Source organism: Nelusetta ayraudi, unplaced genomic scaffold (assembly GCF_046127955.1).
Source record: "Nelusetta ayraudi isolate G7.1 ecotype Tasmania unplaced genomic scaffold, CSIRO-AGI_Nayr_v1 ptg000008l, whole genome shotgun sequence".
Lineage (NCBI taxonomy): Eukaryota > Metazoa > Chordata > Actinopteri > Tetraodontiformes > Monacanthidae > Nelusetta > Nelusetta ayraudi.
Window position 1 is genome coordinate 2,361,216 of NW_027466058.1, and position 22,982 is coordinate 2,384,197.

General features: G+C 42.0%; 3 protein-coding genes across 7 annotated transcripts; 1 reads left to right on the top strand and 2 right to left on the bottom strand.

Annotated features, from left to right (window-relative positions):
- Positions 1-2,228: 2,228 nt before the first annotated feature.
- Positions 2,229-10,357, bottom strand: gclc (glutamate-cysteine ligase, catalytic subunit). Of its 2 annotated transcripts, XM_076018702.1 has the most exons (17): positions 9,663-9,803; positions 8,939-9,031; positions 8,704-8,816; positions 6,677-6,859; positions 6,293-6,406; positions 5,996-6,054; positions 5,327-5,463; positions 5,115-5,189; positions 4,742-4,858; positions 4,450-4,588; positions 4,220-4,332; positions 4,023-4,115; positions 3,816-3,920; positions 3,612-3,693; positions 3,412-3,521; positions 3,182-3,302; positions 2,229-3,084 (listed from the first exon to the last, which is right to left on the bottom strand). In XM_076018702.1, exons 3-17 carry the CDS (start codon positions 8,805-8,807, stop codon positions 2,903-2,905), a joined length of 1,734 nt encoding a protein of 577 aa, XP_075874817.1. In that variant the 5' UTR covers positions 8,808-8,816; positions 8,939-9,031; positions 9,663-9,803; the 3' UTR covers positions 2,229-2,902. The 2 variants fall into 2 exon arrangements, with proteins under 2 accessions (XP_075874817.1, XP_075874816.1); XM_076018701.1 differs by lacking the exon at positions 8,939-9,031 and having other exon boundaries at positions 9,663-10,357.
- Positions 10,358-12,001: 1,644 nt separating this feature from the next.
- Positions 12,002-22,965, bottom strand: klhl31 (kelch-like family member 31). Of its 4 annotated transcripts, none has more exons than XM_076018706.1 (4): positions 22,822-22,965; positions 15,595-15,675; positions 13,705-14,907; positions 12,002-13,612 (listed from the first exon to the last, which is right to left on the bottom strand). In XM_076018706.1, exons 3-4 carry the CDS (start codon positions 14,877-14,879, stop codon positions 12,880-12,882), a joined length of 1,908 nt encoding a protein of 635 aa, XP_075874821.1. In that variant the 5' UTR covers positions 14,880-14,907; positions 15,595-15,675; positions 22,822-22,965; the 3' UTR covers positions 12,002-12,879. The 4 variants fall into 4 exon arrangements, with proteins under 4 accessions (XP_075874821.1, XP_075874819.1, XP_075874822.1 ...); XM_076018704.1 differs by having other exon boundaries at positions 13,705-14,910; XM_076018707.1 differs by having other exon boundaries at positions 15,595-15,672; positions 22,822-22,953.
- Positions 16,416-21,611, top strand: eloal (elongin A, like). Its single transcript, XM_076018420.1, has 11 exons — positions 16,416-16,538; positions 17,259-17,315; positions 17,410-17,522; positions 17,598-18,543; positions 18,627-18,723; positions 18,799-18,966; positions 19,046-19,143; positions 20,413-20,593; positions 20,711-20,825; positions 21,078-21,184; positions 21,379-21,611. Exons 1-11 carry the CDS (start codon positions 16,461-16,463, stop codon positions 21,438-21,440), a joined length of 2,022 nt encoding a protein of 673 aa, XP_075874535.1. The 5' UTR covers positions 16,416-16,460; the 3' UTR covers positions 21,441-21,611.
- Positions 22,966-22,982: the final 17 nt, after the last annotated feature.

The following is a 22,982-nucleotide window of genomic DNA, read 5'->3' on the forward strand; positions in this document are numbered from 1 at the left end:
AGTGCATGTCCTTTGGGAGTGCACGGGCTTAACTGGGTCACCGCTCATTACGAAGGAGCTGGGGATGAAGGTCATCCTTCTCCACTGTGTCCTGCAGTCTGGGACAGGGGAGTTCTGTGTTTTGAGCGGAGCTGCTCAACGCTGGGTGGATGGTATGAAGTGAATGGACAAGTGATTTTTCTCAGGAATATATTTGGGACAGGGGTGTCAAACTCAAATCTACAGTGGCTAAAAATCTTCCTTAAGATATAGCGGTGAACCTTTTTATATGGGCCCACACAAGTTTTGCTTCAACCTGAATAGAGAACAAGCAAAGATTACTACTATACAATAAATAACTTAATATTGCGCACAAGCAAAATTGAATTTCAAATTGAAAAAAAAAAGCTCATCAAAATAAATAAAATGTAAATAAAAATCGTATACCTCTTTTATTTGCAGCCTTTTGATTTAAATTTCAACGGTGATCCTTTCCAATAAATTTAAAAATGCTAATAATAAATCTAAATGAAAGTAAATTTAAAGTAACAACAATAAACCAATTAATCATATCCTTAAATGAACATCCTGTCCTGATTGAGCAGAGCATTTTGAGATTTGTAGTATCAGCAGTACATGTGCTGTATAATACCAGCAGCCAGCTGGCTCGTGAGCCAAATGTAATTGCATTCCGGCCAGAGTTTAGCACCTATGATTTAGGAAGTCTTGCTCGTAGTTGCTTTCAAGCACTGCAGCACTCCGTCTGCTTTATTTATATTGGAACCTCCAAAGGAATTTCACTATGACCAAAACACTTTAATCCTGTAGTCAAGTGAGGGAGTTTCCATAAACTCTTGCTCGGCCTGGTTGGTCGGACGGCCAGGTTTGTTATGTAATGGCTGAGAGGGATGTTTCTGCTATAGTTTTAAGTGTCTGGGACTCCTCTGAGAATATTGGACTGAGCACAAGGGATTATCTTCAGTTCTTGTTACATCAGTGGGTCCAGAGTCTGGGTTAAAAGTTGAGGTGTATTTGCCAAGGTGTTGTATCCTAGGTAGGCCAAATATTTGGGCTGGAAACACGAGCCACAAGCTGTGAGGAAATTGAAGGGCATCAGAACCAGCAACATGCAGCAGTGAGCATTTTTATTTAGATTACTCAAAATGCGTATTAGTGCAATGATATTGATGTTTATTATAATCTTGGTAATGATTCCTGTTCCTCGGGGGTGCTGCAGATCTGTTCTAGTTCAAAGTACGTTTCTTTAAAAGCTGTAAAGCTGTAAATGTTATCTTGGAAAGCCAAAATACAGTAACACAAGAAGAAACACAATGTAAAAACACAATGTAAAATTAGAGCTTCTGGCTGAATAAATAAGGTGTGTCATTGTGCACGCTTGCATACAACGATGAGCATTTTAATTTGAAGTCCTCTCCAGTGTACATACTATTGTAACAATCTCTCGTTGCGTCAATAGTCCAAGTCCCTGGAATCATTTGGTAATTTCAACATGAGGATACATTCTACCACCAGTTATTATCATTCAGTCTCACTAGACTAACTGGCAACATCTACAGCTGTGGATTAATGTCACCATCTAGTGGGTGAAAATTTCCATTCACATCACACCACCAGTTTTAACAAAGCATTTTTAGAAATGTGTTGACTTGGTGTGTCACTGCAGTAAACTTTTACCTGTTTTTTTTGTTTTGTTTTTTCAGCTGTCCTTATAGATTGAACAAATCAAAAATCCCAATCTCCACCACTTTGGATCACTCTATATCGCTTAAGAAATCCAAGATCAAAAAATGTAAGCATGTGTGCACACAGCTAAATAGAAGCCACATGTGAGTGAAGAATTATGGACTTTAAAACATTTGCCTTTATCATTCTTCAGCCATAACTGTGGCGCAAGATTATTAAGGTCATTGCCCTTGCAGTGATCCTCTCAGCGGTCTCACATTCTGCTTGACCCCTTGAATTCATTTTTGTAACATAACTACATTATAAAACTCAAAGGGGGGGAAGCAAACATCTATTTTCTCCCCATGCGCATCATGATGGAATGTTATAATTGATTTAAATGTTTGTAATAGTGCTTGAGGTTTTTCATACAAGAGTATTTCATAGAATTACCAGATGGTTTTCATTATTTTATATTATTTCATGATGCCGACAGCAGAGTTAGTACAATAAAAAGGTGGACATAAGACACATATATGAATGCAAATAAGGACAATTAATGGTGCTGACTTGGAGGCTCAATCTTTATGTTTTAGAAAATACAATCTGTCCCATGTAGTGAAAAAAGTTCCACACAGTACCTAAAGAAATGGTGAGAAAACAGCTTTGCTGTTATATAGATTTACTTAAAGCAGCATCACATTGCAAACAATGGTTCACCACGTCCAACTGAATGCAGAACTACCGTCTGAGGTCCCCCTACAGTATAAAGCAATAAAAAGCAAAGAATTCTGATAAAATGACAGAGAAAAGAAAAGACACACATCCAGTCCCCAGAACAAGAGAAAAAGAAATAAAAAGTCTTTGATGTTAATGATTGGAAGAATAGAAGTAAAGTATTTACAGGACACCAGATTAAAAGCATACTATTGTACAACTCTACATTTACATTCTCACACAGATAGGTTTGATTTCCAGAGAAAAATAAATACACGTCGGACACCCATTACACAACCCTTTGCGCACCTCAACCCTATTAAAGTATGTTTGTAATCATAAAAATCTGATACAGTATATATATATTTATGTATATATATACATACACACGCACACACGCAAACAGATTGGATGCAGGTGCTTTTTTTTTTCTTTTTACCTGCACTGTTCTTGTAAAACGTTTCTTTCTGAGCCATTATTTTGGTCTTTTTCTTTACAAATCAATCTTTGAAAGCGAACAATCTCATTTGAACTTGTTGATGGGGTTCCCGATGAGCTCGGGGCACTGCTCCTCGCCCCGCGCAATCCTGTCGCACTTCCTGAACAGGTCGTAGTTAATCTTGTCGGTCAGGACGCTGTCCTGCTTGTACTGCGGGTGAGTGGCGACAAACTCCCTCATCCACTTGGCCATGGTCATCAGCTCGCCTAATTCAGGGCGACAAAATGAGGAGGTTACAACCCAAAGACGAAGCACGAGCAGGGAGGTTTTCTCGCTAGGGCAGCAAAAAGAACTCAATTTTACCAGAGGCACGTTTTTTGATGAGTTTCAGATAATTCAGGATGGTGCAGCGGGTGTCCACGTCCACCTCCATGTTTTCCAGATAGCAGTTCAGGATGGGGATTAGTCCTTGGAAGACTCCCTCCTGTGGATGACATTAGAATGACACAGGAATGAAACCAGATGGAGTGTAGACAATGGGGTTGTCTACTGAGAAATACTAGACGGACAGAGACACAATCATTAGGTTTCACCTTTCCGTTGATGATGTTGTCGATGCTCATCAGCGTGTACTCCTCGTTGCCACAGTCAGCCTCCAGGCCATTCTGGGCAGAAGTTGCGGCATCCAAGCCAGGGGTGCAACCTGTTGGTGCACAACACAGGAGTATTAGCGCCACCTATCTGCAGAGATCCTGATAGCCGTCGAGACAATGCTGCACCTGGCTTCACCAACCTTTATAGATGTCCTTACGGAAGTAAAACATGCCTTCCTGGACAGCGTTTCTCTTCTGAGCCACCTTCATGTTCTCGTCAACCTTAAGGTGCGCAGTGGTAATGTAAATGGGGAATTCATTTGACTTTGCAGTTGATTGTACAAACTTAAAATGATGGTTATTAGATGGATCGAGACAGAGTGGCTGTTTTTTTTTTTTTTTACCTTTGACAAAGGGATGAGGAAGTCCAGTTTGTAGGACAGGATCACTCTGGTGAGCAGCACAACAAAGACGACGTACGCAGCGTTTTCAAAGTCAGTCAGTTGCACCTGGGAACAACAGAACAAATAAATAAAGAGAAAGACACCTCTGCTTTTTTGTATATGTGCTGAAATATTATTAACAGATCAAAAACTAAATCAAATATTTACCTCCATGGGACGGAACTCGACTCTCCAGCCAATGTCGGAGTTTGGAGGTGGAGGTTTGAACCTCATTGTCTGCCAGTTTGTTGACTGCAGGTTCTGCAAAAAAAAACAAGATTTATTTAAATGGATAAATAAATAAATGCATTGTAAGCACTCTTCAGACGACGCCGTTTTCTTCCTTGATTTGCTCTCAGGAGTACCTCAAAGTGGTCCGACTCATTTTCATCATCCAAATGGATTTTCTCCTCAAACACAGAGAGCGGATCTCGGATGAAGAGGTGTGCAATGTGCTGTGCCATCAGCTTGTCAATTCCTGAGCAGAGAAAAGAGTAGGATTAGTCACCAGATTCCAGTAATATTATGAGGAACACTGACCAAGCATTGCTCTTATGCTGCATATAATCTATCCCAATTTTTTTTTTATGAATACCTGCATCGAGCAGCTGCTGGTAGATCTCGTCATCTATCGTCAGGTCGATGTCGTTGTACTTTTCACCACAGTAGGACAGGTAGCTGTCAATGGAATCGTATCTGGACTTGAAGATCCTGTACTTGTTGTTTTTCAGTGGCTGCAAAGAAATTTGCACTGTAATTCACGTGCCTATAAATATCAATGATTGTTAACCATCATCTAATTCATTCCTAATGGTATATTCTGGATAGTTTGAGAGAAGTTAAATTAAATTAAAACCTGTCTGACAAATCATACTTGTGCCTCTTACCAAGAGCCCACGTTCCTCCTGTGTTCTGTCGTCGACCGAGGCAGAGATAACTCCCCAACGGCAATCAATATCAGACACATAACCTCTGTAGAAGGGTGAGGCCGCACTCAGTGCCATCTACCGGGAGAAACACAGACTTAGATTAGCGTTTCCACAAATGGATTAAAGCTGGAAAAAAAAAAAGTCAGAGATTTCCGATTTTTACATTTATCAACGTTAACTTCCTGTACATTAGCACATTTAACTCTCAATTTTACTTTAGACATATTGATTGAGGTGCAACTTAAAATCTTGCATAATGACCCAATCAGAAGCCAGAGGGTCAAATAGGACTAAACATGTTTTTTTTGTTTTGTTTTAATTATCAACTCACCACAATTGGGCAAAACGTAGCCAGCTGGTCATAAAGATATCTTGCCTCATCAATGCTGCATGCCTGGAATGTGACCTAACGGGGCATAAAACCAAGGCTAAAGTACATTTATAAATCACCAGGGACACCATAAAATTGCAGCCAGACAAAATGAGGACAGTCCAGGTGAGCAGGTGAGCAGAAAAGTGAGTGGGTCAGTCTTCCCAGCGTACCTGCAGACAGCAGTTGCCCATGCCAAAGCCCATGGCGTCCATGTAGATGTGATCGGGCAGCGCCGCCCGCGCAGACTCGCCGTCGTCCTCGGGGAACCCCTCCACGAACGGGGTCGGAGTGCGCTTGTCTTTAAAGACTGATTCAACAGAAATCAGTAGAATGTCAGCTTTGTGCAAACTGAGGCAGATGACATGCAATCTAATATCAAGTGCAGCTAAAGCCATATATCCAAAGCTGTGTTTGAAGTCTAAGTGAAGGCAAATTCATGGACTTATTCTCCTTATTTTTCTTTGAACTCGACAGTGAAAAATGCTGCCGTCTGTTTTGCACGACAGCTGACTGTGCGCGACTGAAGTAAACAAACCTGCTCTGCAGGCAACCTCATTTAACCGGCATTTGACAGATAATACAACACTGCCGCAACCTTTTATTGTGCTGTAAAACAAAAATGTGTCTCCACAGCAGTCCCGAAATTTTTCAGAAATTAGATGTCGTTCAGCGCTAAATAGCTGACAGCTGGAAGCAGACAGCCAGTAGTGTTGCTTTATGAGCAAAACATGAAAACACATGCTGCCCCCGTTTCTTGCTTTTTTCCATTTCCTTCCTTCAGAACACAGGAGATGTGAAGAGCAACATGGATGTCTGAGTGCCTGTGGCCTTTTACTTACTCGGCACATTAATCGCAATTTTCTCGCCTCTTCTGTGACGAATGTTTCTCGTTAGCGTGCTGCAACACGCACCGAAACACAAACACACACAAACAACAGAGTATTAGAGGAAAACAGCATGAAGGAGTCGTGATTTACGCGCATCAATTGTCGAGGTTCATTTTGTTTGTCAATCAACTCGGTTATCGTCTTTGACAATTTTTGCTCATAGTCGGTCGATAATATGACATATATACTGTGATAAACTGTGCCATTGAAGGCAACATGACACACAAGAGGAGTGAACGTCAGGCAAACCTGAATCTCGGGTGTCTGTTGATGGCTTCATCGGGGAAAAACAGTGACTTGGACACACCCTTCTCGACAGGGGTTGGCTTATACTCCGGTTTGGTGAAACCTGGGCAACCCAACCTGAACAAAAACAATTTGTTTTATTCCGTGTTCTAAAAATCTTTGGTTAAAAAAATCAACTATTTGAACATTTGGAATTCAAGTTTTATAGGCTACATGTAAACCTTTACACCATTTTTTATTGAAGCTCTAACACATATTATATCATATTTACTCTATGTAAGTTATTGCGAGCCTATAAAAACAAACAAACAAACGCATTTCTCATGTATCTCTACAGACGAGCAATAAAAGAGGGATAAAAAACTGCCAGCATGCAGAGGAGAGTACATTGGAAATGAGGTGATGGTGCACAGGGTTTGGTTCTGGTTGAGGACGGATGAGGCCTCCCGCCGTCTCTTCCCCATGTTGCCCTCCACAGTGTTGAACTCGGACATTGTCCCGCCGTACGGCTGCCCCGGAGTCCCTTCGATCATGTAGCTGCCGTACTCTGGTCTCCAGAGCGTCGGGTGGCTGCACACAGAGAATGTGTTGTGAGGGTGGGGCGCCGACAAAAGGCCTCAACTGGGAATAACACTGTGATTGCGGCGATTTTTCTAAAACTGGGCCTCCCCGCTCGGAGAAAAAACTAAATATGGATCCTGCGTTGGTTGCGAGTTAGGAGCAGCAGCACTGGGAACACCGGTCAACCCCGCTGCCGTTTCCCCTGCGTGAAGAATTAGACAGGCGTCACAGCCGCGGGGAAAGCATAACACTCACGTCTGCCTGTGCAAACACATTCACATCGCCTGCAGAGAATTCCTGCAGTCAGATAAACGCTATAATGCTTTGAACTCACATTTCTGCCCCGTTATCTCTGACAGAACAGATTGAACTATTTTATTTATTTTTGAAAAGAGTTGCCTTTGGAGTGAGATGTTTGTCCAGCAAAAACACACATTTAATCACTTTGCAATTGCAGTGGGAATTAAATGATATGGAAAATTCAACAAAGGAACTCCGCTGACAAAGCTCAATAACTTCTGAGTTTAACTTTATTAGAACTGTGACGAGAGAGTGCTGTGAAACCGGTCAAGTTTTTTGCATTCATTCTAATGATTGACTGTGTGCGTGAGAATACGAAGACTCGAACGGAAAAAAAGGAACTGAACACAAGCGTCTCCTCAGAGTGAAAAAACTGGTTCTTCACAACTTTCTGGTTCAGAAGCAAAACTCCTTTCACTTTTGTCAGATGCTAAAAAAAATTCAGCGTCATTCATGATCTTCCGTACACTGAAAATGCTTTCTCAACTCAAAATTTTCTGGAATCTGTAGCAGATTTGATCTGAATATATAATTTTTTTTTATTTTAAAAATCTTGCCTTCATTAAATCTAACTGCAGTTTTTCAACTTAATTTCTGCCCACATTTCTTCAGATTTCATTATATTTGAAAGAAGCCTTTCAATTCCCCCCGCCCTATCTTGTCTTTTTCATTTTTAGGTTGTTGTAAAGAACCGACTACAATTGACAGAATCTTTAACTACTCTGTCACAGGTATTTTAAGAATGCAAAAGCTGACATTTCTCACTGGAGGCATGCAAACCGAGAGTTTTTTTTTTCCTGAGGAAAGATGCCAGTCAGGGGCAGCAAGACAGCCTGCAAAGATGGTGAGATAAGATCTAAATTTCCTCCGTCGGTTGAGGGTATAAAAGCGTTGAAGAGGGCTGTGCATTCTCATGTCAAGTCATACAGAGTTGAAGTTAACCTGACTGACGACAGACCGACAATGCTGCATAGAATATGTTGAAAGGACACAACTGACGGCTGGCATGAACCTAAACAAAAAAATGTGTGCAAATCCGGTGTTCAGTGAAACTTCAGTCATGCTATCTGCATCTTCATCACTATTTTGGTCTATGCAAGTTCAGCCAATATAACCTCACTGGGCTACTTAAAGTGAAGCTACTTGCGACGGGTCAGTAGCGCTGCAATTATTAGAGAGAAAATGGGTGATTGCAACAAGCAGACCTTCTTTGCAACATAATTTTTAAATGCAGAAACAAATATGAGCTGAAAGTTTCTGTTATAACAGAAAGTCAACAGATCAACGCAAGTAGAGTGAAATGAAAAAAAAAGGAACAAAAACCAAACAGAAAACAAAATCAGAAGGTGCGCTCAAAGTTAGGTATGGAATTTGAGGTGTGGCGCATTCTGACTTGTCATCTTGATTAAGAAATTTACCATAGGTCTTATCTGCGGTGCAGTTCAAAGACTCCTCTGTGAAACAGTCTTTGACCTAATGTATGTCTGCAACTAACTTTTGGCAAATTTCAAAAATGTGTGCAACTTGTAAGGCATATGGAAATGATGACTTACTTAGGATTTATTTTTTCTCCCTGATCTTGGAGGGTTTCCAAAACACGTGCACCGTCCAGAACCAGCCGAACCTTTTCGTCCTTGTCATCGAGCTCCAGCAGCATGTACTCAACCTAATGGGTAGACAAGTGAAGAAAGAAAGAAAAAAAAAAAAAACATGGTCATTACACATCAATCCAGACCGAGCATGCCACATCATGCCCACCATCCCTCTCCTAATTGTTTACGTTCAAACCTGTCTTTTAAAGATCAGCCTTGGACAAGCATCAGTTCCAATTCATCAGCTATGTTTCCTTGGCTTTGACTCTGCTATTCTGTAATCCCCTGTCTGAAAGAGGGATTAAACTGTAACAACAGCATTCCACATTGCTCGAAATAAAAACTTTTCACTGAAGCCGCGGCACCCTGAGGTTCAGTGCAGGGCAGAGGCTCGAAATGCAAATCCAGACATGAGAGTGGGCAATAAACGTGCTCATACTCACATTAATTAAGGGTTTATTTTCTGTTCATTCAAATAACAGCTCTCTCTATATTACTGGATAGTCCAAACGCCAGTAGGTCAACTCAGCATTTGCATAAAAAAAAAAAAAAGAAGAAAAGAAACCACGTTACTTTGTTTTGCTTTAGAAGTGCTGTCTGTACACTCTGCCCTTTAAACTTGACTAAGAAACGAGCTACGTTGATACTCAAGCAAGTGCAAATATTTCAGTGAAAAAAAGATCCGACCCGGCGGCACTTTGTATACGTGTCAGTCTCTGCTGACTATGTACTATTGCCCACGATGTTTAAACTGGAAAATGCTGAAGACAGGGATTACACGTGTGAACATTCTACTATAGCATTTCAAAACGTGACCTTTGTAGATGAACTCAATAGTCCCTGTTTTGGAGAAGTGAGAGCATGAGGTTTAAACGACGTTGTGTCGCGCAATCACATGCACATCGCCACAGCATTCTCACCTCGTCGCCCCATTTCAACACGTCTTTCTGGCGATCCTTCAACTTGTTGTAGATGTTGAGGAACTGGATGATGCCGTGCTTCCTGATGTGGTCGGCATACTTCTTGGTTTCCTCCCAGTTGAGCGGCGAGCCCTGTGACAGTAAACCCATCGCGCTGACAGGCTGCAGGTGTGAATAAACGGGCGCTTTGCGGGGATGCTCGTCTCTCCAAAAGAGCTGCTTGCGCGCCGAGCCTCGCTCTAGCCACCGAACGTTACTTTACCGAGCCGGTGCGGAACTAGCATCAAGCTTCGCTGCAAGCAAACTGTGAAAACACAGATAAATGTATGTTTTTCTTTATGAAAAGTCCTCCTCGCTGCTGAGTGTTTCAATGGAAAGGCTTCTCGGTGTGGCAAAACCCAGACGGCAACCTTAACTGGGCATCCGGACTCAGCAGGGCCCTGATGATCAGCGGCTAATTTCTGGTTAGCTCGTTAAAGCACAGCCGAGCGCTGAACCGCTAACTTCCCCGGAAAGACCCCGAGACTCGCCCGGCCGGCTCTTCTCGTCCCTTGGCTGTTTGAACGGCCACGGGCTGAGCTTGGTCACACACAGGGGTGTCTCAGGAACGGCAGCGAAATAAATGAGAGTGTAGCTGTTGTGACACTAGTGGCGCTCACGCAGAGATGGAGAATGTTATACATATGTACGCCCTCCTGTCTTGACACACGTGACTCCGGCGGGCGGAGCGGAGGGCGGATGCACGTCACTATGACTCAGCGCTTTTGGCTTCTCGGCTCCTCCCATCGAGTTTTGCTGTGATGGTGCGTTCGAAGAATCTATTATGTGTGCAGTTTTTACATATTTCTGTAAATAAATGTAACTCATATGATACAATGAGTAATTGTATACATATGTAAGAAAGATATTTCATTTTCGTCAAGTTTTAAAAAGGTGGTATGTGCATGAGATACACAAATACGACGTACACATACACAAAGACGTTTACTATATTGCCCTGCGCTAATGAATACCATGTAATATATAAAAAATATTGGTACAAAGATAACAATAATAAAAACTAACAGTTCTTCTCTTGGAGGGTGAACTAGATAGAATGTTTGCCATTCATGCAAGCTTGTTTTCGCATTATAGTTTTAGAACAAAGTACCACAATTTTGTGGCTATACTATTCATGTGAGTGTCACTGATTGGTATTATTATGAAATGTCTTTCCATGTCACAATCCTCTTTTCATGTAAAAAAAAAAAAAAAAAAATGTCTTTAAAAATATATACTCAGATATCTACATTCATTTTTAAGGGTTAATTTGTTGCCACTACTAACAATTTCTAAAACTAAAATGTTGCTCACCTGTGCATTAAAGTGGATGTAGACTGAACTGGGATTTCACTGACGGGCGGAAGTACTAGAAGCTTCTTGTGCAACCTCATGATGGCAAGATAATAAACAAAACTGCTATAATAAATTATATAACACACTTGGATGTGTTTGTTGTCGTGACACAGCATGTCCCAATGGAGTGCTTTGCTCGTGTGCATAAAAGGTTTTATAGGCCATCAAACTGTGTTGAAATCTCCCTCAAATAAGAGAAGTATATAGTACCCATCAAAAGGTCTTTATCATTTTGTTTTCCCCCTTAAATTATTTGTTCTCCTTTCATATAAAGAAACATTAGAGCTATTTTTTACATCTGCCACCTCTCTCAAACACTTGAACCAAGGTTATGTAAGGTTTGCTTCCAGGTCTCTTCCGCTGATTGTCATCAACCTAATGAATTCAGGAAGTGTGTTGGAAGGGCTACATCAGAGGCAACCTAGAGACAGAAAGTCTAAGGGTATGAGAGGTAATATTTAAACCCATTTAAGACCAACAAAAATATCAAAACATGTAAACTGCAAAACCATTAAAAGCTGGCACCACATAATATGACAGTGCAGCTCTTTTTTCCCCCAGTCTGCATTGACCCATATTTGCCACTGTAACTTATCCAAGGTTAGTGTGGACATAACTTGTGTGTTTGTGGTCCTCCATTAAACATGTGATATATATACAGTATGTCTGACACTGTTCTTTGTAATTCTATCAAAGTGATTTACAAAATGAGGTCTAGTGCTGAGGCATTACTATATCAGAGTCTCAAATATGGAAAAACAAAAGCATTATATATTATTAATTAGATATTATATATTATTATAGATATTATTAAATATCTGTTGAGATTGATACCAAATTAATCATTTCAGATTTTTACTAAATGCATCAAATTATGTGTGTTTAAGTTCCTGAAAATAGACAAACAGACTAAAATTCATGTTAATAAATAACCATGGCTCATAGTAGCTTGGACTTCACCTCTTTAATTTAAAAAGGATACAACTTAAAAGACATGAGCAGTCAAGGAACTTTTGTATTATGACAACCAGGAAAGCTCAGGCAAATAACGTCATTTGAAAATTATAGTTTTCTTTCTTGCAATATTTGTTGTCCATCACATCTAAAACCTTTCAACATTCATCATTCCAACATATTCCCAACAGAATTCTGATTGTCTTTATGTTGATTACACAACATACGACACAAGACTACCACAAACTGTACATGAGACACATGTAGAGACACTATTGCCTTTCAGTGGTGTCTTAAAAAACTGATGGGAAGCACCCCGTACCATGTGGGAGGCTTCAACACTTATTCCTGCTCCAGCTCCTGGCCACCTCCTATTCTGTTCAAGTACCTGAGAATCACAGTAGCTAAAGGCACGATAAACAAGATAGTCATAATGACAACACAGTACATGTGTCCTTGGCAATAGGCTTAAAGGTCATTGATCTTGTGAACAGAATAATTTTGCTTTTTTTCCAGTTTGCTTTTTTGTTTTAATCATACTAAATTAATTGGCCCCAAAAGGAAATGTTTGTCTTTTAAAACAAAATGAATTGCCTAGAACAAAACTAAACGTGAACTTTTAGGATGTCGACAAATTGAAAGTGAGTTATGGAGCTCTGCCCCAAGGATTATAAAAATGTCTGAATTGTAAGTATTTTATGTTCTAAAACTGGCATTTAATTCATTTTAAGTCATCTGTGATCCCCAATTGAACTGATCCTTGTAACAGAGAAAAAACGATCTAATGGAGCTAATGGAGATTATTTGAAGATTTATACAACAGATCAAGCTAAAGAGCTTAAGAGATGTAAACTACATTGTGTATGATCTATATACTGACTGGTGCAGAGGACACTGAACTAGCTCTGGACTCCCGAGTTTTCCGCGTTGGCATGGTGATGACGCAGCACGAAATGCCGACTGTCGCTTCCGGCAACTCGTCGTCCTCAGTCCATTCATTCAGGTCGGGGTTGAACACCTGAATGCATTTCTTGTACTTCTTCTCACCTTCATTCCAGCCTCCCAGGAGATACACCTTATTATTTGAAATGGAAATACCGGCCGTGCTCACTCCCGTGTGAAGAGGTGTGCAGTAGCTCCACTGCCGATTGTGAGGATTGTAAGACTCAACAGTGAGGACATCCACCCTCTCACCGCGGCCACCCAGCTGACTGCCACCGATGACGTAGGCCCGGTCTCCCACGGTGGCGGCGCAGTGCCAGCCTCGAGGTGTGCTCAGGCTGCTCTTATCCTGCCAGGCGTCGGTGGAGGGGTCGTACGAGCACACGGCTCTGGAGTAGGCATTGTTGATGTAGCCTCCCGATACGAGGATTTTGCCGTCGATGATGGAGCTGGCGTGGCAGCAGCGAGGCACATCCATGGGGGCTTTCATCTGCCACTGGTTGGAGGAGGGCACGTAGCACTCCATGGAGGCCTGGACGCCATCTGCGTTACGACCACCAACGGCGAACAGCAGGCCGTTGAAGGTGTTGAGGCTGAAGTGAGTGCGCCTCTGGAGCATGTTGCTCAAGTGAATCCAAGTGTTGAAGCGGGGATCATATCTAAAGAGTGTAAGAAGGAAGAGACTTGTGGTTATTTTCTGGTTCTCTCAAACAAAAGAGTACAACAGATAATTCAAACAATAGGCTCTTACCTGCAGAAGTTGCTAACAGCATGTTTGGCCTGGTTCCTTGCATCATTCTGGTCCTCACCACCTGCCACATACAGGAAGTTATCCAGGACCGCCACACACTGATTGAAGCTCTTTGCTGGCATTTCCGTCAACTTGTTCCACACGTTGTCGGCATCTCTGTAGAGTACTTCTTTGCTGAGAGACTTCTCCGTCAAGGCTGGGCGCCCGCCAATGGTGAGTATCACCTTAAGGCCGCCGCGCACCTTTGTTCTGCGTGACTGCAGGATGTTCTGTTGGTATGGCAACAGATGGTAATTCATGGCGTCAACAAGGAGACGGTGGCACTCTGAGTCTTGCATCATTCTAGGCACACTCTGGACATGATTGACCAGGTCTTGGGCTGATATGGTGCCAAAACGGATGTGGGTTAGGAGATCTGCTGCATACTTCAACCTCTTCTCATCAAAGTCCAACCACTTCATGGCGATCTGGAAGGCTGTGATCTCAGAGGGGAGGTGCAGGGAATCGTCTGTGAGGAAGTCACTGATTTGCTCAAAGGTCAGCTTCAGGAACTGCTCCATCTCAGAAAACTCGATGAAATTCTCTCGCATGAACTTCTGAGCAGCCAGCTTGGTGTCCTTGAGGTCATAGGCATCAGCGATGTTGGCCACGTACATGCAGTTTTCTACACTCAGCTCTTGCATGAGAAAGTCGCTACACATCTTCACCAGGGTGTCAATCTGCAGCAGCATGGCTGCAGCAATAGTACTGCCAATGCTGTAGAGGGACAGGGTAAGCTTTCCAGAGTAAGCATACGTGATTGCTGTGGCCAGGCCAACTGGTGAAAGGTCATTCAGATCAATCTTCTGGAGGGTCGAGTCCTTCTTCAAGATGTTTCTAATGTATTCGCTGCAAGATGCCATGACGACTTTGTGGACATCAAATGACTTAGACTTGGTGGACACAGTGAGATCGCAGAGGAAATTATCCTGGCGCATGTTGCTCAATCCATCCAGCAGGTTTGGGGCATACACAGAATCAGTGACTTCAGTTGAGATGCAGCTGAAGCCGTTTCCTCCTTCAAACAGAGTGTTCAACCCATTGATCTTGTTTATCGGGCTGTCTTCAACCATTATCGTCATGTCATTTATGTCTCCTTTACTCTTTTTGGTCGTCTTGTTCTTCTTGGGTGCCATGGCTGTTGCAGCACAACACAACCCAAACCTTCTGGGAAATATAAATAGTGTTGTCAAAAGTGACAAAAAAGTGTTGTTGATTTACATTTTCCCTGCTTTGTTAACGTTTGTATAATTTCATGATGTAAATGGTTGTTTGTAACACTTCTCTTCCCTGTATTGTCGCTTGAATTCAATTTTCTTTCTAATTGAAGCAATTAAATTATTGAATCCTCCACACTTGGAATTGAATAAGGAATATTATTAAATACGAATCTATGCAAGCATTCTCCTTAAAAACTACACACCAACACCTTTGAAAATATGTGTGCTACTAGGAAATGCAGGGGCATCTGAGTGTGTCAGCATGTGTCCCCTCTCTGCATCTGTCACAGTTTATCAGCAGCACATCCAGGAATAGCAAAGCTGGACGGCTCACCCATAGCGTTCCTTTTATAGACTGTGTGATATGAGCAGCAGGGCCTGCATGTCTGCTTTATAAGTTGGAATCAATTTTTTTTTTGTCTTTTTAAGGATATTGTCAAATTTTCAAATAAATTTCGAAATTGACAGAAAACCCCCCCCTGAAAAATAAAGGCAATCTAGATCTCTGAGTGGTGTTAAATAGAACCAAGAGACATTTTTCAAATGTAAAATGACTGAGTGCATTGAAAATAATCAGTATTCAACTTACTTGTCAACAGAATCAGTGTAAGATGACAGAAGTTCCACTTACCTGAGAAATGGATTTGAGGCTGGGGAAGAAGCAACTTGTTCCTCTAGTTAGTTGAGAAGAAGAGACCAACAGTTACCCCTGCTGAAAAAAATACACGCAGTTAACTCCTCCTCTTGGGGCAGTGAGTGCCAATCAAGTGTTGTGCAATGTAAGAGAGAACCTGGTACCCCCTGCCCCCCTCTTCCTCAGTCCCCCTCTTCAAAGCATCCGACAATAGCCTCCAATCATTTGATGTCAACAAACTGCTTGGTCCAATCAAAAGGACATCTTCATAAATTTGAAGTGAAACTTCACAATGTAACCACCAGATCCTATGTCTTCTTTTAATGGAATTAAAAGTTCAATCTGAATACTCGTAATACTCTTGCAGACGTGCAATTAAAAGTGAACTGAAGTTATTAACATAATGTAACTGCCACTAAAGATGAGCACATTGTTGGTGAATCGCTTGCTGGAAATTAGAATTATTTATTTTTCTCTGCAAAAATCTTTCGTGACACACAAAAAAACCCTGTAATTGACCTTAAATGAGTCATCACACTTTGAATGAAAAATTCCCCTTTTTTTCTTGTACCTTTTTTGTCTCGTTAACAAGGCAGCATAATCATTATGCTTATGACTTTGGACAGATGTAATTTTAAGTTAATTAAATGTCTAGACGTGAGCCTGGAAGTCATACAATAAGTGTACACAGGGACGATAATTCCAAAAGAATAAATGTTGACAGTCTATCATCTTATTTGACGGACATTGGACACAGCACATGCACACGTATGACCCTGCCGTCGGATCCGCCCACTATAACAATGTCATCAAGAAGCGCGTGCTGCCCGGTGCGTGAGAGCGGCCGCACGTGAATCACCGCGATGGCCAACAAGTGCGATGTGGCGAAGAAAGTGATGCGGCTCAAACTTCAGCTCACGGACGAGGCAGAGTCTGCCACGGTAGAAACAAATCGTGTTATTATTTTTTTATATTTGGGCTGTGCACAAACGCGACTGGTGTAAGACACTGACATTTTCTATTAATTTCACATTATTCCACCACCTGTATGTCACGACACTCGTCTTCTTCATTACGCGCGCTCAGATCGCGTCGTTCCGTCACTGGCATGTGCGCGCCGCTACGGCCGCCGCACAGTGGGCCTATTTGCGGCACCTCGTCGCAGGGGTCAGGCTGTTTTTAATGGGAGGTCCCACTGCGCTAAAATTGGCAACTTCTCCAGTTGTTCGTGCTCATGGCGGCTGTCCATCATCAGTGGAGGCCCAGACGCCCCGCACGCGTCATTTAACCTCCTAAATCCAAATACTAAATCCTGCTTTTTATTTTATTTTACTATTTATTTATTTATTTATTTTTAAGTTGGTGCAGAATTTAAACTAAAGTAATAGAAATCTCACAGGCACAACCTGATTACCGTCGTCCTTTCTTGTTGTGTGGAGTGATTCTACCATTAGCCTTATATGGTCAAAGGAAGTGGGGGCTTCCATACATAGCTTCTGCTCTAAATGCGCAATCAGCAACTGCTGGGCTTCAAAGTCAACACTTCCTTATTTGGTTTGTCTCGTTTTTTCCCACCTTTCATGCGTTTTTTTATGGCTCTCAAACGGGCTCTGGAGTGTGTGTTGGAGGCCGCACTGTTCATGTGTGCACTCTCTTCCCAGGTTCTAAAAACTTTACATAAACTCAAGGATATGGATATCACAGTAGACATTCTTTCTGTGAGTCTGTTGCAAATTCTCAGATTTCTTTGCAAATTGTTGTTTTTCTTTATGTCAAATGCTATTTTTTCACCTCTGCCTGCATGTAATTTAGGAAACAGGCATTGGAAAAACTGTCAACTCGCTGCGTAGACATAAACAGGTGGGAGAATTTGCCAAGTTGCTTGTTAAAAGCTGGAAAAGTTTGATTCCAAAGCACTCTAGAAGGTGAATCATCTTCTTCTTCTTTGATTTTTACGATACAACGGGTTGCTCTAACTCTTAATGATTTTATTGTTGCAGCCAAACAGAAGACGGGGATTTGTTGGAGAGGGAGTCAGTTAAAGACAAACTAAATGATAAAGATCATCCTAGAAATGGAACTTTACCTACATATGATTTAAACAATAATCCAATAAAAGGTCATAGCTCTTTAGAGGATGAGCACTTTCAAGCATTAGATAGAAAACCTAGTTCAGAAAAACATAGTAAAGAGAGGAGTAGACATGGGTCTCACAATGACGGGCTTGAAAAATGTCATACAGAAAACAATCAAGGCTCTCAGCAAGTCTTGAAAAGCATTATCCAGGAAGATAAAAAGGAGGATTTGACTGTGATTTCCATTGACAAAAACAATGATCAGCGCAACAGAAAATTGGAAGATTGTGATGTTTTGTTCAGGAGCAGAAGCTCAGAAGAAAATTATCAGAAATCCAGGTCAGACTTTAAAGGAAAGACACAACACAGCCCTGATAGAAGAGAACTGGGGTCAGCCAAAGAACCGCAAAGGAAATCAAAAACATCAAAGTCATCAAAGGGAAGTTCAGAGTCTTTATCATTTGACTCCAGTGAAAATTATTCAAAAACCTTAAAACTGGTCAGTGTCACAGATGACAGATCAGCTGGAAGACCAAAGAGTTCTGAGGCCCAAAACAAAAAAAGGAAGAAACGCAGTGGAGGGAAGCAATCTGTTTTGGAATTTGCACAGGAGTCTGACTGTATGGAAACTTCAAAACCAAAAAATAAAAGGGCCAAGACAAAGCATGAAGACAAGCAGAGTGACCGTGACAGAGAGAAGCCATCTATGTCTTTCGAATCCTATTTAAACTATGATGAGAATGTTTCAAAGCGGAGAGAGAGATCTGCGGTGAAGAAATCCAAAAGAGCCATGAGAGAAGGAAAAGACAGAGCGCCATACACAAAAACCTTGAAGTCGACTTTAATATCCTGTGCTGCCTCTGATAAACAGGTATGTTTGAAAATGACTAAAGGCTTTACGTGCAGGTAATGATTAACTGACGCGCCTAAACTTTCGAATTGTGCCACTTTTAGGGTTCTGTCATGGATCTGATAAATATTCCATTACCTGCTGACCTCCTTCAATGTGAAAGGCCATCTAATGCTGAGGCAAACAACTTTGAGAAGAAAGGTAAGTAGGTGTCTCTGACAGATTCAGCTAAGCTTTGGCGTTTTACCTTCCCTTTTAACTATTTTTGTTTCAAAGTTGAGAGGGAGCCTGGTTTCTGCGACGTCCCAGAAGAACCCGCTGTCTTTCCTGGGCAACGACTCAACAAGAAGATGCAAGTATACTCAGGAGCAAAGACTACCTCCCTCCCAACCATGATGTCTTTGCACCAGCAGTGTATCCGCACGCTGCAGAACAACATCAACCGTGAGTGATGAAAACCAGCTTTAGGATGCCATTGAGCTGTTGGATGGCTAGATTCATTCTCAGATGTATCTCCTCTCAGTGTTGTATGAAACTGGTGGCGTTCCCTTTGAAATCCTGGAGCCGGTCTTGGAGAGGTGCACGCCAGAGCAGCTCTTGCGCATCGAGGAGTACAACCCAGTAAGAAAGGAAATATACATTTAAATGTGCATAGTTAGCAGTAACTTTGCAGCACTATAGTACCACCTGTTTGTCCACAAAGCAGATAAAATACAACTATAGTTAAAGTTTTTTTTTAAATATTATGTGATTACGGTTTGGACTACAAAAGACATTTCCTGTTAGTTTCTCTTAGGTTTGAAAGAAGGCAAATGAAGCCTGTTAAATTTGATCATATAAAACACAGCTTTGCTGTCTTCCTCCTTGAAACCCTTCATTATCCATAACACATATTTTCACTTTTATATTTGTCATCACTGACTGTAGTGGAGCAGTCTCTCGCGATTCATTCAAAACTCAACAGACCTACGGAAAAGAGCGTACTTAACAATGTATCCACAAGAAGCTCAAGTGGAGCTTCATGCTATTCACGGATGCTTTGATCTACCCTGCAAATGTTTTGGAAGGGATAGGAAACAAGGCATCCGTGAAGCGATGTGACAGGAAAGAATGCACAACTGGGTGTGTTGACGCTTTCTTGAAAGGCAGCCAAGAAAAGTGAGGTAGAAAAATAAAAGTCTAATTTTCTCATTACTTATGCACAATATGGGACATGCCACCCATTCAAACAGAGCATGTTGAGTGGAACTTATGAGCTAAAGAGGAGCCAAATTAATGCCATAACGAGGGTTAACCCTTAGGACATGCACCATCTTCTGCCACTCCATGGTTTATTTCTCAATTTGAGCATCCAAAAGAGTTAATCCAAAAGAGTTACCAAAGGGCCGTCTAATCCCTTTCGACAGGTCTATGAGTCGAATCAGTGAGTCTTCCAACCAGATATCTGGTGTGAGAATGTAATTTTCTCACTTATGTCAACACCGCAACTCATTTTCTGCTTCACAGCTGACAGCCGAAAAACAATCGTAACCTTTTTCACTCTAGTCACCACTGACAGATCATGTCTTCAGATATGCCATTTGCACGCAGCACTTGCGCTCAGCTGTTAAATGCCTGCTCCGTCCCTGACCTCTGCCACTGAGCCGTGCTTTGTGTGAACTGATTTGTGAAAAAGTATCCAGGAGTCACAGTTCCGCTCTGCCACGTCTGGCACCGGTTAGCCAATAAGATGTCTGTAATGTTTAATTGAGCAGTTGAACTTTAGTTCTTGTGTCCTTGCTCTAAGGAGCTGTGAATGCACTTGATGAGCTTTACCGCCAGAGGTCTACATAAATTGTCATGAGAGAAGCTTGTATGTAGCGTGAAAATGTCTTGTTTGTATCTCTGCAGATCTACGTTGGAGTGACCGACCACTTGTGGGGAAAACACTGCAAGAGGGAATTCAAGGACTCCAGACTCCTTGAGTATGAATCATGGAAAGAGATGTATATCAGACTGTCAGAGGAGAGGGAAATGAAACTCCAAAGACTGACCAAAAGCATTGTCTCAGCACATTCGAACAAACCCAAAGGTACTGTGTTTTTCTTCTTGAATTGCGATTTAAAAAAAACAAAAGAAAACCCTGAAACAAAACAAAAACCTAAATAGAGCACCCTAATGATTTTCTTATACACTGCAACACATTCAGGCCGGCAGGTGAAGATGGCATTTATTCACACTGTTGCCAAGCCACCAAGAGATGTGCGAATTCAGCAGGAAATCCATGGGACTGCTGTTCAGCAGCCTCCACAAGGTCGATGCAGGTAGGATTCATGTAAATAATTTCTGCTAGGTTTGCCCAAGTATTACATTTCTTAGAGCAGGACTTGGGAGAACAACCTATATATCCGGTTTTTCCTGCTCTTTGACGAGCGTCCCCTATACAGAGAAATGAAACTAGTCAAGAATGAGCTTGGATGGACAAAAAAAACCTCTGAGAACCAGAAAAACTAGTTATATTCAACCCATTATTGTGTATATAGTATACAAATGATCCAGTATTGTTTCTGTACTAGTGCCAAGCCACCAAACAACAGGTTGAGGCCATCGTGTCCTGAGCCAAGCAGGTCCAATACTACCTCTCCAGCCTCAGGCAACACACAGGACCTCCGCAAAAAATCAAGTGAGTCGTAGATGTAATTTTATATCATTAAAGCTTTCCAGGTCTTCCAAACTGACTATTTGTGTCACTAGATGCTACAGGTCTCCCCGACACAATCAACTCTTTTAAAAGATCACAGTGAAGAAGTAGCTGCTGTACAAACTTTGAATATTCAACACTGATGGTTTGCATACTTCTCTTCCCTGTGTGTACAGGAGTTGCTCCAATGATGGCAAAGTCTTTAAAGGCATTCAAGAAACAGATGGGACGCAGATGAATGATTTACCTCATCATGATACATGTGCTTAATGCCCTCAGTTATCCATGAAGTTTGGGAAATGGCAGCTATTGCTCACTTTGTTATTCAGGCTTGTTTGTCTAAAAATGTAATTGCCATTTTTTGCCTGCTTGGTAATTTCATTAATAAAGCAACTATGAATTGAGCAAATGCACGGGATTTATTTTATTTATTTATTTTTTCTTAAGAGCGACAAGGATATTTATTTCTCCCAAAAATTTTGAGAACGGCATCGCTGTGTTAAAAATTGAGATTTGGCTCCATCTAGAGGGCATTCTTTATAACATGCACATTGGCTGCAAAAATCGATATCATTGTAACATACATAATTTAGGCCACATTTTTGACATTTCAAAATACACCATCCTATATAAAATATTTAGGAATCGTGAAAATCTGCAACTTTTGCCATCATATAGTAAATGCAGAAATTACCATGGTAGGGAAACTTTTCTACAGCAGATGCACTTGTTGAAGGCTCACTATTACACCTGATGCTAAATCTTTATTTGACGTCCAAGACTTGTATGATTTACCTACCTAAAAATGCATGGGGCGCAAAGACAATAACACATTAAGGTCTCTGTTCACAAAATACTCTTTTTGACTAAAGGCTGATTTTATGGGTGTGCAGTTGGGTAAGTTAGAACAAATGAAATACCTTTGCAAAGTTTGGCAGTTCATGTGTAAGTACCAACATACACATTAAAAAATAATAATGCAACGAATCAAAGGTGTGTACCTTATAGCGGATAATACACCGTGTTACACACGGATAAGGCACCATCGGGCCTGTCAATACAGACGACAAAGTCCATATCATAGGGGCCACAAGTCAAATATATTCCTATCATTCCGACCCGCCCACCCTCACTCACCCCGCCCCGGACTGTTGCCAGCCCTCTGTGCCCCATCATGGCGGCCCTGTGCGGGACGGGACCATCCAGAGGAGGGACCGGAGGGCGGAGCCGCCTGGGATGATGACGTAGATTGGAATGAGGGAGTGAATGTTCCGGGTCAGAAACTGGACGGGAGAGGAAATTAACTGCGGGACGACAGAGGGAGCGAGAGAGGGAGAGAGCGAGCGAGTGAGCGAGAGAGAGACGGAGAAAAACACCCACGAGAATGCGACCCTCTTCTCCATTGAGATGTGACCCGTGTTTACACGCCGAGGAGAGACTTTAAAACAGCGGCAGCGCTCCACCTGACACGAGGGCGAAGAAGAAGAAGAAGAAGAAGAAAAAGAAAAAAGGGCGCCCGACAAAACTATAACCAGAGGGGGGAGGCGAAGACATTTGAATAATTCCCATGGTCGTCGCGGCGGAAGCAGCGTTCGCTCGGTAACGTCACCGCAACTTACCTACAAATCGGAGTTTCGGTGTCGGGCTGCCTCTTGCGCGTCGACTCGCTAGTGTCCCGCCGAGCGGTGCAATCTGTTGCATCCCACCGACGACGACGACTCCGCCGCCGCCGCCGCCGCCGCGTACCGCACTCCTCCAGCCCGCTGTTTGTTTACCGCAC